Source organism: Erithacus rubecula, assembly GCF_903797595.1.
Source record: "Erithacus rubecula genome assembly, chromosome: 4".
NCBI classification, from domain to species: domain Eukaryota; kingdom Metazoa; phylum Chordata; class Aves; order Passeriformes; family Muscicapidae; genus Erithacus; species Erithacus rubecula.
Genome location: NC_136686.1, coordinates 11,653,459 through 11,672,146, shown reverse-complemented (window position 1 = coordinate 11,672,146; position 18,688 = coordinate 11,653,459). Strand labels below are relative to the sequence as shown.

The 18,688-nt window shown below is 41.3% G+C and overlaps 1 protein-coding gene across 1 annotated transcript in view; it reads right to left on the bottom strand.

Annotated features, from left to right (window-relative positions):
* Positions 1-5,993: 5,993 nt before the first annotated feature.
* The window catches only part of PHF21B (PHD finger protein 21B), a 161,514-nt gene continuing 148,819 nt past the window's right edge, over positions 5,994-18,688 (bottom strand). The window contains 6 exon segments of the mRNA XM_079304808.1: positions 5,994-8,273; positions 10,487-10,590; positions 11,715-11,790; positions 12,476-12,634; positions 13,962-13,984; positions 17,683-17,737. Coding sequence (XP_079160934.1) covers positions 8,049-8,273; positions 10,487-10,590; positions 11,715-11,790; positions 12,476-12,634; positions 13,962-13,984; positions 17,683-17,737 — 642 coding nt within the window. The 3' untranslated portion in view covers positions 5,994-8,048.

The window sequence follows — 18,688 nt, the reverse complement described above, 5'->3', positions numbered from 1 at the left end:
GGAATGTTGCAAAGGATTCCAGTGCTCTCCAGCATCATCTGAGAGTGATGGAAGATTGTAGTGGAATTGTAGTGTTCTCATGTTTCTTCCTAACTGCTGTCTTTAGTGCTAGGAGAGCTGTGGTAATTGCACACCATAAGACCATAGACCTATACACCTGACTGTTCCGCTCTAGAATACCTGGCAAATGAAAAAAACCTAAAAAATTGTGATTGAAAAATTATTTCTGCTCCCCTAATTAATGGGACAATAAAATGCAACTGTAAAATGCACCAAACTACATCATCTTTAGTGTCTCAACCAGATTTCTGCAGCAAGTCATGGAAGAGTCTTTGAACGGGTGGATATTTGACACCACCCAATAATTTCTTCATCCAAAGGTCTAAAAATAATAGTGGCTATAGTAAGGAATTTATCTTGTATGTTTCAAAAGTGTCCAAAGAAACATGTTCTTCCCCAATTCATCTGCTTGTGTTGTCCTCTTTCCTTCCCCACATATTTCCCATCCCTTCAAAGCTGTGTCCTCTGTCTATTGCCAGCTGCATCCTTTTTCATCTGCAGCCTGTCAGCAGCCTATGCACACAATCGGCCTGGAATTTTATGGGACAGGAATGATCTAAGGATTTTGGGGCTATTCTGTAGCTGAATAAACTGAACTGAAACTAAGAGGTTTGAGGTTGCAGGTAAGTTTCAATTTACAGTGTCTGAGTGAGTGGAATTACCCAGACTGAGTTTCCCCTTTCTCTGAAGGATAAAGATGATTATGCTTTTGATAACTTGATAGAGCTTTTATATCTCCATAGCCCAACCCTTGGTGTGATGAAGGGGAAAAGAAGTTAGATGATCTTTTTCTTTCCACATTTCCCAGTGCTCGCAGCCTTCTACAGCAACATGTATCCTTTGAGAAACCTGCTCTACTGGTGTATGATTAAATGCAACCCCAGCTGATGTCTAGTAATGCTTATGCTGTATTCAATAACTATACTAAGAATAGACACAGAATCACAGCAGGCTGCATCACTCTTTGAGTACGTGCACAGAGCTTGAGCAAGGCACAGGCTGGTATCTGTGGCTGTCTTGTTCTAGGTTAGGGGCTGTAGAGGGGTCCTTTTCCATTCCCCCTTTCCCTCCCAGTACAGGAGCTCCTTCATGCTTACTGAGCTACCAAACACCAGCAGCCATGGGCCACCAAAAGTTTTCAGTCTTATCTTCATGGAGTACTTAATGCTGCTGCAGAGCAACAAAAAGATGTTGAACTATAACAAATGGCTTTAAAAAGGATTAGCAGGTCTACATTCTGTTCTTATTCTCACATTCTATTCAGAAGCTTGATTAAATTATTTTCTTATTCTTTGGCTTTTGGCTGATCTCTCATCATTGCTACAGCAAAAGCTCTCCAGAGCCCAGAGTCCATGCTGCCAACCCTAATGGGTAAGTGGCCACAGCACAAGGACAAAAAAACTTAGTCCATTACAAAAAAAGCATAAAATTCAGTAAGATAGTATCACTGCCTTATGCACCAAAAGAGCTTTTACAAAATAATATAAATGAGAGGATGAAAATGAAGAGAGGCTTTGTAGAGCTCTGTCACAAGCCTTGACATTCAGCCTGGATAAACATCCCATTCTCTCCGTGTCACAGTACCACAACTTTTCCATATAATTACCACTTGAAAATTAATAGGACTCTGCTTCCATCATGATGGCCGCATTTTCTATTTTCTATTTTCTATAGTCATGGCATGTCCTGCATCCATGGCTGTCATTGCAGACTTGGCTGTTGAAGCACTATCTTGGTAGACAAGTCATTTGAGGCTGACTTAGAAACCAAGTGATTTCACTATAGGAAACTCCATTGTACCATGGCACTGAAGATGATGCATAGTGTGGAGATGGAGAAGTGGTTCCTCCTCCCTGCAAGAGTAGTGAAAGACACCAGTGAAGTGCAGGAAAGGATGATTCAGATAAGGAAATTAAAGCTCCCTGATTAGCACAGAATTGTTTAGCTTGGAAAGGGCCTACAGCTGTTCTCCAACACTGCCAAGGCACCACTAACCCATGTCCCCAGGTGCATCAAAGGGGGTGCTACCCCTGCCGTGGGCAGCCATGGTGATTTGGTGGCAGTGATTTCTTTCTGTCTGGGCAGAGAAAAGCAAGTCTATGCCCTATGCAGCATAGCAGAAGTCCAAGTGTTTGTCCTGAGCCACTGAAGGAGCAGTGTAAAGCTCTTGTGATCTCCTCCAGTGCATAGCTGGGTGCTCTGTACCCCTCCAGCTGTGCTTGCAGTTGGTGAACAGGTCAGGATGGTTCAAAGGGAGTGAACTTCATGTTCATTGTGAGCTTAAGGCAGCAGAACCCTGGGGCTCTTGTAAGTACAAAGGGGAGCAGCATCCCAGGCTTTAGGTTAGCACTCATTTTCTGAACTGTTTTCTTTGAAGAAGCACTTCTGTGGGATCACTAGAATTATTAGGCCATAACACATGGGATGTTGCTTTCTTCTCTCCAAGAAGATATAGAATACAATTTATTTTTCTAGGCTGTTAGCTGAGGTCAGTAACAAAGTCTTCCCAACCTGCCTCTTTGGGCTGGCACCAGATGGCTCTGTCAGCATTGCTGCAAAAAAACAACTCATCTGACCTCTGCTGGCAGCCGAGGAATCATCCCTGCGACTCAGCATTGCCCTGTGCAACCTCACCTTCCAAAATGCATGAGCATAATAGCCTATGCTGTGTCCCTGGTTCCTTGCACCTTTGATGGCAGAGAGTCTCTGTGGACCCAGCCCTGCTCCTAGCTGGCCCTTGCAATGCTATTTCCAATGAACTCATTACATGTGTCATTAATTAAGTGAGCTTTTGACTGAGGAAAGCAATTTGATGACCAGAGAGGTGATAAAGAAAACCAGGCAAAGCATCTCACATGAAAGCCCAGCAATCCCCACCTTCATCTGGAGAGAAGGGAGACTCACACAGGCTGAGCTCCACAAGAGTTGTGCCCTCCCCATGACTTAATGTGACTGGGAGTACAATTTATTTATAAACTTTGTAAACCCTCTCCTGCCTAATATAGAGCCCAAAATGGAAGGTTTGTATTAGCATTTTGCCACGGAAATAAATGTTTGTGCTACCTGATACTAATTCATCTTACCAGCAGGCAGAAGCTTGGTGGCATTTGTGCAGGGATTTATTTGCATTTACAGTTATACAGTACTGGAAAGCCTTACTCAGCTCTGCAGTACTATTAAATTTTGCGGCTTTGCCACAACAAAACCTGCTGCTACTATTACCTTGTTGGTCTCTGGTGTTGAAGGCAAATTTGTGGAGTAAATTCAAATTGGGAAGCTCTGAGTTGAGACCCCTGGAGGCAGTGACATCTGCCTGCCTGTCTTTCAGCTCTTCATTAGGCTGTGATTTTTAGTTACTACTCCAGCACAGGGCAGACACCTGGCTGGTCGCTAGCACTGCCAGGACTCACACCCTGGCTCCAGCCTGAGACCACTTAAATGAAACAGGTGATAGACACACCCAGAGCAACATTACTTCAAAGAAAGTGACCCTCTGGCCCTAGCACACCACGTAGCCTTGTTTGAAGCAGCACCATGGCAGCCCCAAACACCCAGGGTGCACAGCAGAGGTGATGATAGAATCCCAGAATCATTTAGATTGGAAAACACCTGTAAGGTTGAATCCAATGACTAGCTTAGAAAAGCCAAGTCCACAAGTGCCCCATTTACAAGTCTTTTAAATATTTTCAGAGATTATGCCCCTGGTTTCCTGGGAGCAAAGCCTGACTCCCACCTAGTTGCACTCTCCTGTCTGGGAATTGTAGAGAGCAAGAAGGTTCTCCCTGAGCCACTTTTTTCTTCAGGCTGAGCCTCCTCTGTGTTCCAGACCCTTCCCTAGCACTGATTCCTTCTCTGGACATGCTCCAGCCCTTTAGTGTCTGTCTTGTCATGAGGGGCTCAGGCCTGGCCACTGCACTCAGGGTGTGACCTCAACTGTGCCCAGCACAAGGGGTGTTCACTCCTCTAGTCCTGCTGGACACATTATTCCTGGTCCAGGCCAGGTGTCCTCAGCTTCCCGCCCAGTTGGGTATACCTGGGCTCATGTGCAGTTGTTGCCAACCAACAGCTTTACAGCCACTCTCTGCCAAGACTGTTTCACCGGATGGCTGGTGTTAAATCAAATCTCAGCCCAGATGAATTTGAACAGCCTTCACTTCACCAGTTGTGTCTGTCTCTTCTACACAACACTGGCTGGCTGAGGCTTCTGGAGCCCCTCAGCAGAGGGAGAGGGGAAGGGCAGCTTGGGCAGAAGCAACCAGCACAGGAGACTCTGGGACAAATGGGAAGATTAATATTGTGTGAAAAGTCCTTGAATTCAGCCTTTCCCATCAGCTTAAAAACTCCCAGAGCTCAGGAAGGTTAAATGAGTCACTAGATGAAGTGACACCTATCCATCTGGGTGGGATTTGGGATTTTGTATTTTTTTATTATTTTTTTTCAGTTGTGATGTAATGGAGGAAGGTAAGAAGAATGAAACACATAGCCAGTGGCTCAGCACATTTTTTTATAATGCAATTTCAAACCACTAGAAAATTCCTTAGTTTTGTAAGTGAACATTAAATCATAACATAATATCTACGCCAGAATTCCATTTTTCTCAATTAGCTGCTTTGTGAATTTATTTCTGATGTCAGCCCTTCTTAATTCTCCTTGGAGTTTTACCTAGATAATATTTCCATGGCCAAGCAAAACAGGAGTGGCCCCAAGATGCAGATGAAGACTGTTGGAAAGGTCTCGTGTGAAGGGATGCAAAAGCCTGTCAAGGTGAAGAATGCATCATTTATTTTTCAGCAGCTTAAAACACAACCCTGGGTTTTCAACAATATGGAGCATATTGGCAGCAGGACCCTCATGTTGGGGAGAGATTGTAAAGATCTCCCAACTCCTTTGGTACCTTAGAGGTTGCCACGCTTGGCTGCAGAGGGAGGAAGGCTTGTCGCAGGCACTTGTCACTTTAATCTTGGAGCTTTTGTTCACCTGTATGCAGGGACAGAAGGTCACTTCCTGAGCCTGTGTCTCTTGTTCTCCCTGCTGCTGCTGCAAAGTACCCCAGTTTGGAAAATGAGAGGGGGAAAGGGAATGCAGTATTTAAAGAGATATTGGACTCAGTCATTAAATTATTATTTAAATCCTCCTCCAATGGAAAATACTGAATCTGGTGTCACTCCGATTTTCAGGGCCTTGGCCATGGTTCTAGCTTGGGACCCTGTGCTTTGCTTAGATTTCCCTTCTGTGTCTCGGAGAGAGAGGTAAGTGAAGCATGTGGAGTTCCAGAGTTCAAGGAGTGAGCCAGAGCAGCCTCTCACTGAGATGCCATCACAGCAGCAATCTTGCTTAGCAGGGTAAACACAGTGGGGACAGGGCCACACACCAACAGTGAAATGGTGCTGTTCCCATGTGGAGCCAACACAGCACTAGTGCTGGGATGATCAAAGTTTCTGCCTCGGCAACCAGAAGAATGTCAACTGCAAGTGGACTGCCAGTCAGCTGTGTTTCTAGCATGAATATTGAGGGGGAAGGTGATTTATTGCAGCATTTTAAGCCCAAAGATGAAATGCAAAGATGAATTAAAATTTCTTTAGTAACTGCTTTACTACAGTTATAAAGTGATTTATAAATTACAAAATAGAGTCACCACACATTTGAAGAGCACCTGAGAGTGCAGGTATGAAAGCAAAGCCCAGGGGTTTGTTGGCTTGGCAATTATTCCAAGAGGTGGGAAGCTAAGCAAGGGACCGGACCTGATAGAAAGCAAGGAGAAAGCATTGTACTCATTCTTGCAGCACTTAAGTTTGAAAATGGAACACAGAGGTGGAGAAATCAGCACGAGTCACTTCCCCCCTCCCAGAGAGAGTCTGGCTAGGGAGGGGGGCCCTCAACAGGGACAGGGCAGGCCATGCTGTGACCCTCAGCAGCAGAGACCACCACAACAATGCCAGGAAATTGTCAGTCAAGTTTAATGCATCATAAAGAAGTAAAACTACATTGGCATATTTAAGACAAACACTTTTTTTTTTCTATTCACACTATCCACTGGACAGCTCCCTTTTCAAAATAACTACTTTTAACAGTTGAAGACAGTTTTTCAGAAATTATCCACATATTAAACCTTCCACACTTTTCCTTTTTTTTGTCATTTGTCTGAGAAAAAAAAAAAAAAGCCATGAAACCTGAAAACATCTACATTGCAAGCCACTTGGAATGCATAATTGCATACATTAACCAATGTATAACAACTGTGTTTTACCTAGTTCACTTTGTTCATCAATAAAAGAATATAAAAATCTTGTTCAATCGAGTGTTGTGTATTAAAATAGATTTGTATAGTACTGCACAGTTTCTCCCGGAGTTGTGAAAATGGTTGAAGGGACTATGTGTTGCCTAGTGATGGGCAACAAAAAAAAACAGTCCCTCATGTGTTTATTTTTTAAAATTAAAAGCAAAAAAGACTATTTGGCACCATGTGATATGCTGATGTGAGAAACTAGCCTCGTGTCCTGCTCTGGTGACTTTCCATAAGTACTTGTTTTGCTAATTGATGGAGAACTCATAAGGACAAAGACAATGGCACTGGGGACTGTGAGTTGAGAAAACCGGGGTGTCCATCACCACCTTCCCAGGCAGCTGCAGGAGACCAGGCAGGACCTTGCAGAATCAGGAAGACCAGCTAGTAAAACAAACAAGTGCACTGGGATTTTCTCAGGCTAATGATAAACACTTCCCAAATACACTAAAATTCAACAAAATGTTAAAAAGGAATCAAGTTGCCAAAAACAAAATCCTCCCAAACCATTTTAATTTTCCATGCCCTGGCCCTCCCCCAGAAATCTTGAGTTTGAGTCTCCAGATTGAGAACCAACCCCTTGAGGCAGCTTTTTTTTCCTGCACCATTTCCGTGGACATTTCAACAAAAAAACCCCAACCAACCAAACAGAAAAATCCAAACAAAACAAAACAAAACAAAAACCAAAATCAAAAGAATGTTACATATCTTTAACAATAAAAATGCAGTACAAAAATGTTAAGTTATTTTTTGGCATATTATCTATACTGAAAAGAAACAAAACCCAGAATATTTATTTGCTTTTTTTCCTTACAAAAGAATCCAAAATTAATAAAAAGACAGAGAACCACAATATAATCTATTAAAAAAATGAACCCCAAACTGTCAGGGATATCCACTGTTATGGTTGATGCTAAACCTTGCACAAAAACTCCATGAGAAAAATATACTGATAGCAAAATAAGTAAAAAGGACCTTCTAAAGGAGTTTTACAGTCGTATTTTTAAAATATTTTGGAACGCATGAACAGAAGCATCAGCATGAAAATATTTCAATATTTTACCAGAAATGCTAACTTCATACAGTTTCTTTATTTAAATATTTGCAATTGTCAAGTCTAATAATATGGAAAAGAAAGATCTTTTGTTTCCAAGGCTCTGTAAGTGTCCGTGATGCTGTTCTGGTCACAACAACCCCATCTCCAGGTCACCTGAATCAATGGAGCCAAACTCGTTCCTCTGAAAACAATCCGTGTCAAGTGCTAAGTAGCTCAGTTTCTGGTTATCTCACCAATTCCCCCCCCCCCCACAAATAGCTTTCAGCCCAACTACTTCTCTAATACCTTACTAACTTCTCTCCCCTTAGAACAGAAAGCCTGCCTGCCGCCACAAAAGGCTATCCTGTTTCCTATCAGCCATGCTTTTCCTGTTCATCCTCAGTCATAAATACATTAAGGCCAACATAACAAAACAAAATGTCATAAGCACTGAAGGTCTTGGCAAATATGAAACTGCAGCACAACCCACTCTGTGGGAACCTGATGCTACAGTGACCTACAAATGGGGCTAACTGGTCTGCAAGTCTCTTAAGTGTATCAAAGCTGAGATTGCTCCTCCTGTCATTTGTTCCAGTTTCATCTCTCCTCTCCTCACGTGCACAAAGTTTCTCGTTGCCCCTTCCTTAGACCACGCATGGCCGACTCCTGTCAGTTGTTACCCTGGGATGGCTGCAAGGCTTTGTGCATGGCAGCAGAGGCAGCAGAGGGTTTGATCCAGGGGATGGATAGCAGGGAGGTGGTGGTGGTGGTTGTCATGGTAACCTGAATCATCTGCTCATTTTGTATCAGTCTAATGAGGGTTTTGAGACGTTCCAGTGATGACTGAGTTCCTTTCTGCTGGGCCATCAGGCTGGTTTTTAGCTCTAAGCATTTCTGTCAAATAAAAGAAAGGGAAATAGAAGGAAAGACTGAGAATATATTCAAAGTGGTGTCAAACATCTCTCCAAACATCCTTTGGTGCCTTGGGTGCGCAGTCTGCTCTAATGAAGTATGTTCTCCCTTGGGGAAAGCAAAACCACAGCTTAACAAATGGAGTAATCAGCAGAGCTGCACACATTGTAGCAGCTGTCTGAGGGAACAATACTGTTCCCAGGCAAAATGCATTTGGAGGATGTTTCTGACTCCATCCTCTAGATAGACTGGCAGGTAGGAACACCTTCTGCACTTCACAGAGATGCCTGGCATGGGAATGTAATAACTGGGCTATTGAAGATACAGAAGGCACCACTCAGATCTCTCACTCTTACTGAAGGACCCTGATAAATGCTTGGTGGGTGAACCTCACCAGGATGCATTTCATATGTGCCACACATTTCAGGGAATAGGCACTGTGAAGATGCATTAATCTCACTGAACGTGATATTAACATTTTTCTGGCAGAAAATTTTGCTCCAAGACACAACTGTTATACCAGAGCACTCACAAGAAAGCTTTCATCCCTCAGGGTGACCAAACTGCATCTTTTGAAATAAAATCTCCATGAAAATGGACACAAGAGCAGGAGCTAAACTAAGGCATCCCAAATCCTCTATTTCTCCAAGAAGAGATGGGAAGAATCAGTAATTTTCCTTTCCCTTCCCAACCATGGACTGCTGCATTCAGCACCCCATTCTTTTGTGAGGGACAGACCCACACCCTGAGTTTGTCTGTAAGGTGAAAGGGGACAGCAGCCTCTAATACCTGAAAGCTGTTTTCTTCCTCCCAGTGTGCTCAGGATTCTGACCAAACCAATTACTTGTCTGCAGATTGCTCCTCTTTGGCTATAGTACAGACTGCCCAGGGGTGGGGATTCTCCACTCCTGGGGAATTGGGAAATGCTCACTTGAAAATCAACTTGTTTGCAAAGCAACTGTGTGAAGCTGCTCAGAGATTGGTTTAGAGATATGAAATTTCAGATAAAAGATAAATTATGTTCCGTTTTTTACCATTATAGATGTGGGGTGTATGAGAATGTTCTTTTTCATAAAAATATCTGTTAAATTGTCAGAATGAAATTGCTCTGTGCTGGGACACCTTTAATTTATTTCTTCTTTCAAGTGTATCCATTTCCAATAAATGTAATCATTGGCTAATATTACCATTTAAATAAGTGTTGCCTACTGAAATAACCTGATTCTGCTTAGGTAGAAATCTTATTGATTTTGACAGCCATGACACACACCTGATAGCTGACAGCTTTTCTTTCCAAATTCCTCATCCTACTGCGCTCTCCTACCTACTACATGCATGTGTAGTTCCATTAGTGCTATGCACATGCTCAGGGAATATACAGTGATGTATTTTAATAAGTTATTGCTTTTCCTTCCACTCTGTTTTACATGATAAATGTTTTAGTGTGCCTCCTCTGGATAACTGCAATGGAAAAACAAGCAGTGACCAGTTACTCCTGCAGCTGCCACTTTGATTTTTCGTTCAAGGTAAAGAAGTGTCAAATATATATTGAGGCTGCCATGCAAACTAGCAGCTACCTCTCAGGAGGAAGGTAGCCCCAGATAGTTCCTTCAGCCATGAAGGGTAGGAATTAGGCTTTGAATTCAGCTCATTCATTCAGAGACTGCTCCTCATAGCACAACATGTATGGAAAATACCTCCAGACAACACCGAGCTTTAAAATTACTTTGGAAAGACAAAATAGTCCATGTTCAGTCATGGAGAGATGCTACAACATTCAGTAAAAATGGTTATTTCTACTTAATATCAAGAGATTTGAGCTAATGAATAAGCAGCTACCACTGAAGTACACACTTGTAACTGAACTTTTCACCTAGAGGATGGAAGTGCCTTGAAGTCATTGAGTAGCTCAGAGCTATAGATGCAACTACAAGGAAGGCAGACATGGCTATTTGTGGAGTTTTGTGTGTGTTTTGCCACAGGAATTCAAGTGATTTCTCTTCCTCAGCCTGCCAGAGTGGCTTGCTTTTGTGCATAAAGAAAATGCACTTCCTCAGAGAGAAACACATTGACACTCCAAAATCTATTGCTTGGGAGATTGAATCATTTTCTAGCCACAAAGTATAATTTTTCTGGACTTAAATTCTTTATAAACATCTCTTCAGGAGACTCTGTGTTCCCATCAGATGTCCTACCTTCACTGCACTGTTGAGAAGTCGATCTTTTTCTTCTAACTGTCTATGCTCACTCTTCAGCTCACTGCTTCTCTTTAATAACTTTCGCTTCTCTTCTTCTTTGACTGTGGAACAATAAGATTAAGGATGCAGAGGTTAAGAAAAGGATGTACTGTGTGCTTGAGGATAGAAAGCAGAAGCAGGTATTTTGCATAGTGAGTTTAAGGTCTCATTAGCCTTTTGTCAGCAGGTACAGCCAAAGAAATCTGGAGTTTCTGCTTGCAGGCATTTCTTCACTAAAATGATGGTCAGGCATTGGAAGGGGCTGCCTAGAAAGGTGGTGGAGTTCTTATCCCTGGAGGTGTCCATGGAACAATTGGACATGGCATTCAGTGCTCTAGGCTGGTTGACAAGGTGGGATCAATAACAGGTTGGACTCAATGAACTTGGAGGTCTTTTCCAACCTAAATGATTCTGGGATTCTGTGCATGTTCTGGGATTCTATGTCAATGGTTAGTGCACATGAGGACAATCCAAAAGATGCAGTGCACCTTTAAGGTGAATTAAAATTCATCCTTAGACCATATGTGATCCTGGAGATCTCCAAGAAAGAGGTGAATGGTATTTAGGAAGAGGCCAGCTCCTTGGAACGGCACTAGTTAGTGACCCTGGCAGAAAAGCACAATTATAACTGTTCCAGAGCTCCATAAATGTCCTTACAAATATGATCTAATGCCCCAAATAGCCTATTTTAACAATGAAACAGGGAATTAAAAAGTAATAATGCTCAATGCACAGCTGTTGCACATGACTCAAGTGGCTGCCATACTATACTGAAACAATTAGAAGTTGGTATTGCTGTGGTGTCTGGGACACTAGTCTGGCATTGTGCTACACACCCAATGACATGGCTCTGCTTATCCTGTCTCTGCCTCCCAAGGATTCTGCCTCAAAATCCTGGTTTCAGCACTGTTCCAGGGAAGGCACCACTTTGATGACAACTTCCTCCAGAGAGTGAAGTCCCTGAGAGATCACTCTCAACTTCCTTATAGAGAGAAGATGGCAAAGGAGCAGACCAAGGGAAAGGGGAGAGAACAAGTCTGCTCTCCCCAGTAACTTATGGCCCTATGACCTACACCATCAGACCTGGCAGCATTCTAACACTACTTTGGTATTTCAGCTAAGGACTCAAATGGCACTGCCTACCATGAACCGGAAATCCCTTGTCAGTGGCTGAGTTAATCCCTACCTGTTTTATGAGTAACATAGGAGTGAACAATAGCCAGAGTTCCAGTCCATGGCACATTGTCATCTTTCTTTAACACCTGTAAGCCCAGGAAACAATAAATGGTTAGGATTCAAAAAAAACACACATTAATATTTGCTCAAGCCTTGCAGGATCTTTCAGGGTCTTGGGTCCTTGTCTCAGAACATAAAAGTGATCTTAAGGCTAACCACAAGGAACTCTATGACACAGAATCTACACTTTAGTGACACTCTAGTTTTTTAGTAATTTTTTCTTACTTGTGCAATCAACATTATTCACAGCAACTAGACAGTTTAACATATGTCACATAACTGTGATAAACAATTTTGTGTAACAAATATGATTTAAAGAAAAGGAAATTTTCTCCTCACACCTTTCAGATCCACTGGTGAACAGTGTCTTCTTCTGACACTGCCTCCCTCATCTCTAAAATTTACATTCTTTGTCTGACTACATGCTAGTGATGTTACTGTAAAGAAAGGAGCTGAAGGAACTGAAGAGACATTTAAAGAGGACAATTCTTAGAAATTATAGGCAAGCTACATCACTCCACATATGTTCTAACTCTAGGATGGTGAGAAATACCAGAAATCAATACTGCAAAGTGCACTGAAAACCTCAGTACTTCTTCATCTAATGTAGTCCACTGAGCTACAACCATAGGTTAGATTTGTTTAGGGGTACACAAATTCGAGGTGTCTCCCATTTTCCCTTCTTGGTACACCATGCTCCATGAAGCTTACCTTCTGTTGGCACTTTGGGCAGACCCAGAGCCCTTTGGGTGCAGTTTTGAGGGGTGGGTCCAAGCAGTTGAGGTGATATGCTCTGGGACATGTACCACAGGGCTGCAAGTTAACTCCACACTTGCAAGCAGTGCAGTGTTCATCGTGATGAATCTCATTCTGCAAGAGAAGGGTGCCCTGGGTAAAGTCAATCCATTGAGAACTTCTCTCTATACAGCATTCAAAGCCTCTACTGCAGCAGACAGGATCCTTCAAACACGAAATCTAATTGTCAAAAGGACCCTGACAGACACAGAAGACAGAAATAATAGATATATGATAGCAACAAATACATACAACAAATGAGCCAGAAGCAAGTTTCATAAATTGAAACAGAAACATAAAACCCAACTAATCAAACACAGGAGAGAGTTGATGAATATAGCCAGATTGTGATATAGTAATTATTTTACTTTTTTTCTTTGCCAGTGTGTTACTGCAACACACGTATCCCCATGCATGGCTCTGTCCAGGATCAGAGTTAATGTGGGTATCACTTGTCCTTCATCCCCAAAGCAGAAGGAAACAAGCAAGAAAAGGGTTCTGGGGAAGAAGCACAGTTCCATGTTTCATGCCTATTGCCTCAAAAGGCAGCTGGGGAAACAGGAGGCTGGAGCAGAGCCTTGGGCTATATACCCTCTTTTGTGAACTCCTCTGGACTCTTTCTCCCTGACACTAATTATTTCCTGCTCAGACTTGCTCTGACAACCTTTCTCCAACAAAACTGATTAGGGCTTTGTCTGAAGCAATACATAACATGGACTACGACTCAACAAAGTTACAATGTCATGTAGTAGATTGTTATGCTAATCTGGTGGAAACATTAATTACTCTTTTTAATAGAGGAGATACTGATTTTGAAATTCTCATGCCTTGTGAATCATTAAAAAAAAAAAAAATTCCTACGGGCTTTTCAGGAAGTAGAACAGTAATTTTATATTTTTAAATTCCAGAACCACGTTTTCATTTTTAGGAATAGTAATTAAAAATTATTATTAAATTACTATTAGTAATTCAATTTCCTGGCAGTTTTAGGCAGGCTCGAATTCTGAACCAGTCCTGTCAAAAAATCACTCTCAAAAATATTATTCTTTATAAACTATCTGCTCAAAGGATCTTAATTTTAACCACAATGTAAAGAGATTTAATCTTTACGAACTAGAGTGGTTACTCATTTTTCTTGTAAAATTTTCATTAAACTCATAAATCTGCACTAGCAATTTTTCAATCAGTGGAATCAACAAAGAGACTAAATGTGTCTTGCATGTGAAAGCCCAGGAGTTCATCTCTTTGAAAGTCTAGCTTAAGGACTCAAAGATTAATTTAAGTGGGAGAAGAGAATACTGCAATTAGATACCTTGAGAGTGACTACAATAATCAGAAGCAAGCACTGAATACATAGTGATGAGTAAGATACCTGCTAATACACAAACTTTGCCACACATACCTTCCAGAATGGATCCTCATTTGCTAGCATGTAAAAGAAGGGCAGAAAACAGATTAGTAGAAAATACATTGCTGCAGTAGCTAGTGCTCAGCTTTGGGAGTAATTTTAATCAAGATGTGGCGTGGGAGATCAGGACATTGCCAAAATTAATGCAGGCAAGAAAGAATATAAAAGCAAGCAATGGAATTAGCATTTGAGATTTTAAAATGTACATTGCAGGAATCCCATGTCCAAAAGTCTGATGCTAAAATGTCATAGTATTTGACATTTTCAGAAATTTTCATGCAGAGGATCTCTCCATGTGCCAGTAGTCAAAAAGTCTTCCTAAAGGACCTCAGCATGCTGGGTGTTGAAAACGCTGGTCCTGAACCAGCAATGTACTTAATGTGGAGTATGAAATGGGTGCCTCCAACTAATTTTTAAACACAGATTTAAGTGTTGAGCTGATTTCTGGACAAAATGGTCAGCTCCTGTGGGAGTGGGCCTGATGGTATCATCAACTCCTTCTCATTAAACCCAAAACACCAGTGACCTTTGGATGAACCGAGTCTGTAGTGATTGTATTCACAACCTGATAGGAAGAAGAACCAATAGAGCTCTCTGGAAAGCAGGCCAAGCCTTCCATTAAAAAATAAATTAAAAATTGTGGAATTCAACACACTTTTGCCCAAAAATAAAAAGCCAGAAAAAAATCAAGAGCTTCATGGAAACTGCAGTCTGTTGCAATTTTTTTTCTGCTGATTTACAGAATCACAGAATATCCTAAACTGGAAGGCACCCATCAGGATCATTGAGTCCAGCTCCTGACCCTGCACACACACCACAACAATCCCACCCTGTGCATCCCTGAGAGCGTTGTCCAAACTCTCCTGGAGCTCTGGCAGCCTTGGGGCTGTGACCATTCCCTGGGGAGCCTGTTCAGTGCCCAACACCCTCTGGGGGAAGCTATTCAGCCTAATATGCTCCTGGCATAAGTCCAGATATTCACTTGGGTTCTTGCAAGGGGCTGGAGCACACTGTCCCAGTGAAAAACACTTAATGCACAGGCCTTTATTTGGATTAAAGTAGAGACAACCAAACTGATATTGCTCTCCTGTCCTCCTTCAGGTCCCTCTGATCAGAGCAGGAATATAGCTGTTCCATTGTGATCCCTCTTATCAGACTCACCTGAAGTCCCCTCCCACCTTTACACACTGGTTTTACACACTGATGTGTGCATAGGCATGAAGATGTACACATGAGCAGGCCTCATACACGTGGGAATTGGAACTCGAGAATAAAGAAACAGCTTCACCTAACTTGGACCAGAGGTTATAAATCCCCATGTCCTTTGCTAACAGCACAGTGCTGCCACTCCTTCACAGAGTGCAAGAACAGGACAAACACTAAGTAAATCCAGAAGCATTCTTCTGATGCTGGCAGTTTATGGGCTTCCCTTACCCTGAGCTTGCATCTTCATTTTTATATTTAACAGCCTTGATTGATTTTTTTCTTGCATAAATTTCTCTACTTCTTCCAAGAATTGTAGTATGCTTTGGCAATGAGTTCTATAAATAATCACAGACCTATAAAACATATAGATGTTGCTTCATACCCAAATATATACACACAAAGATCCACCACTGTATGACACCATGATTACTCAGGGGATATAAATGTTATTCAGATAAACAGAGACTTGATAATTGATGACTCTTTTGTACAAATGATACATGTTGGAGGATGTGACCTCATTTCAGGTAAGACATTTTAATACATATTGATCAAAATTTACAAGAATTGTCCTCTTCTGTATTTCCAGAAATGACAGTTGTTTCCTGGACATCATGGGGATTTTTTCTAGTTTGTTTATTTGTCTTTTCAGCTCACTTATGCTACAAAGTTTTAAGCTTCTTAAAACATTTCCACTGCCCTCTTCTATTTGCTGAAAAACTAAAATGAGGACAATATTTCTAAAGCAGCACTTTATAAGAGAAGGTGCAGCCAACTCTGCACTGAAGCTGGAGAACTTCAATACTGCAGAGCCAAGCAATCTGGGACAGCACCTGCCTTCTGTTCAGCACTTGCAAAATATCCAGCAAAACAGTGCTGGTGCCAAAAAAATCTTTGCAGAGGTGGGAAATTCTGCTATAAAGAAGCCCATTTCAACATTCTCAGAACATTAAGAAAACTCCAGTATATATTCTGGAAAAAACAAAAATTCCTCAAAGACGAATTAATGATTAAGGAAAGAGGTTGCAGATTTCCAGGAAGCTCCAACACAGCTGCATCAATAAAGCTCTGTCATTTGCCTACTTCCTTGCAAATAAAATGAGAAGCATATAATGAAAAGAAGGTCAGAGATATCAAACCCTGATTAAAACCCACCAAGGGGCTGGCAGCACAACTTACTAACAATGCCATTCTGTCCTGATTTCTCACGTGTTTAAATAGGAAAAACAACTGCTATGGAAAGACAAACAATAAATTACAATTTTATTTTTGAAGATAAAACTAAGCCAGGAATAATGTTCTTTCCAGTGGGGCTCACATGGGTCTGGTTTCCTCCTAAGAGGCGTGCCATCATAGCTGTTTACTGTAATAACCTCTGCTGTCCTCTGAGACCAAATACATTACAGGCATATGGTAAGTAGGCCAAGTGTCTGTATCTGGCATGTGAAGCAGAAAGAAGCACCACTCCCTTTCAGTCAGTGCTCCTGGGGTGCAGGAAATCAAGGCAGAGGCAGAAATATGAATTTCAAGCACTAAACATGACACTTGACAAGGCGATCAAGCAAACACTAAACTGTCAAAACTTCGTGTCTCGTGCAAATGCTCCTAATACTGAAATAACATTTAACTTATAAAAAGGTGTCTCTTCTCTTCCCTCTAATGCATCTCAGCATAAAGGCAAAGCAAGGGCAAGGACAGAATCAAGTTTCTTTACTGACTTTATCTCCTCTTCTGAAATACAAGTTTCTCACTTTCTTCCTTAGAACACTACATGGGTCTTGTCTGAAGAATTAAACTATACTCAACATTCTCTGTGTTTCACTTCACATGTCCCAACTCTTTGTCTTCTCTGTCTTGCACTTTTTTCCTGAAATGTGCTTCTTCCCATGAGCTAATCATCAGCATCCCCAAAAAAGGCTCCTGTGAGTTGTTAATTCTCAAGGCATTTACTATAAAGCTTCAGATTTGAAGTTCTTATAAATACAGGACTGGAAAGCATTTTCAACGTCATCAGGTCTAGATTTATGGCTCTACCTCTTGGAATAAGAAAAACTGGTTTTCAGCCCTTGTTATTGCAGCAAAAGTTGTGGGAAATTTCTAGTGCTTGACGATGGAGAGTAGTTTCTTAAAGCTGGTGGAAAGAGGCAAATGAAAAGCCTAAAACAGTAATTAATTTTCAATATATATTTTTAAGTACTTAATATATTTTTAAGTACTTAATTACTTTCTTCAATCAGTTCTCTCACTGCATGGTGCTTAAAGTGCCAGAGATCAGATTTTCCACTGATTGCAGAGGCTTTGGATCCATTTCTATACAATTGTGACCTTTAGTTTTATCCTGCCATTGTTTTTGCAGGAAAACCATCTATTTTAACTTCATATTAAAACCCAAGGATATTACACAACGTAATGCTCTATGGTATCCTAACATTAACTCTTATGAAATCCTACTAATACATTTTTAACATGTCATTAGAATAGCAGTATATTAATTTAATAATATGCTTACCTCTCGTTGAAAGGAACAAGGGGTTATTCAAATAATTCGATGCAAGGCGTTTCCGCTACAAGGGAAAAGAAACCAACCCATATGTCATTGCAAAGTGCTCTGGCTGTCCCTTACATTTCAGATTATCAATCTTCATGGGCTTACCTCACACCTAACCAACTCTCCAAAAGCTACTTAAACTGACCTCTGACACAGTCAGACAAAGAGTTGCATGATCTACCTTTCTAACAAGTTTTTCATAGAGGAGTTTGCTATGCATTAGATTATATTAAGAAGGGAGGAATACAAATTGCAAATGTTATTGATGGGGTTGCAGGATATGTTGCATGGGCTGATAAGAGCAAGACAACTCCAAGTCCAGCAACGTCCATAAGGAAAAATTTTTGCTGTGAGATGACATCTCTATTTGCATATACAGAAATGGTGATGGATTTCTCACCTGCAGGAAAAATACTACTTCCTTTGTGACACCTGCCTACAGTTCAGAGGAGTGTACTGCATTTGCAAACAACGAGTGAAGGCCTTAGGAAAATATTTTCTTTTCAGAAGTGAATGTGCAGGACCTTGAAGAGCTGGCTGTGATTCTATCTGCTGAGATCACCAAACTTACAGTGAGCACTGCAAACCTGTCTGAGATGTTTAACTCATCTAATACAGCCCATGGCCAGCCTGGTCTAATGGTACAAGCTGTGATCAATAGCAAGCCAGGCTTCATTAATAGTCTACACAACTCCAAATTGTTCCTCTGAGACATCAAATACTTGTACAGAAGGACTGGAAACAGCACTATTTTCCTCCATTACATGTTGCTAGATTCTGCTTGGAAGAAAATTAGAGAGGTTTTGCGATTAAATTATTTATTCTCTGGTGAACAAACTATTCTCTTATAGATACGTGCCTGCCAGTCTGTTAATGAATAGATGTTTGGATAAATGTTTCTTTCTTCAAAAAATAATCAGCCTGAAACAAGCCTTTTTTATTAAAAAAATAGGCTACTGAGGGTAGG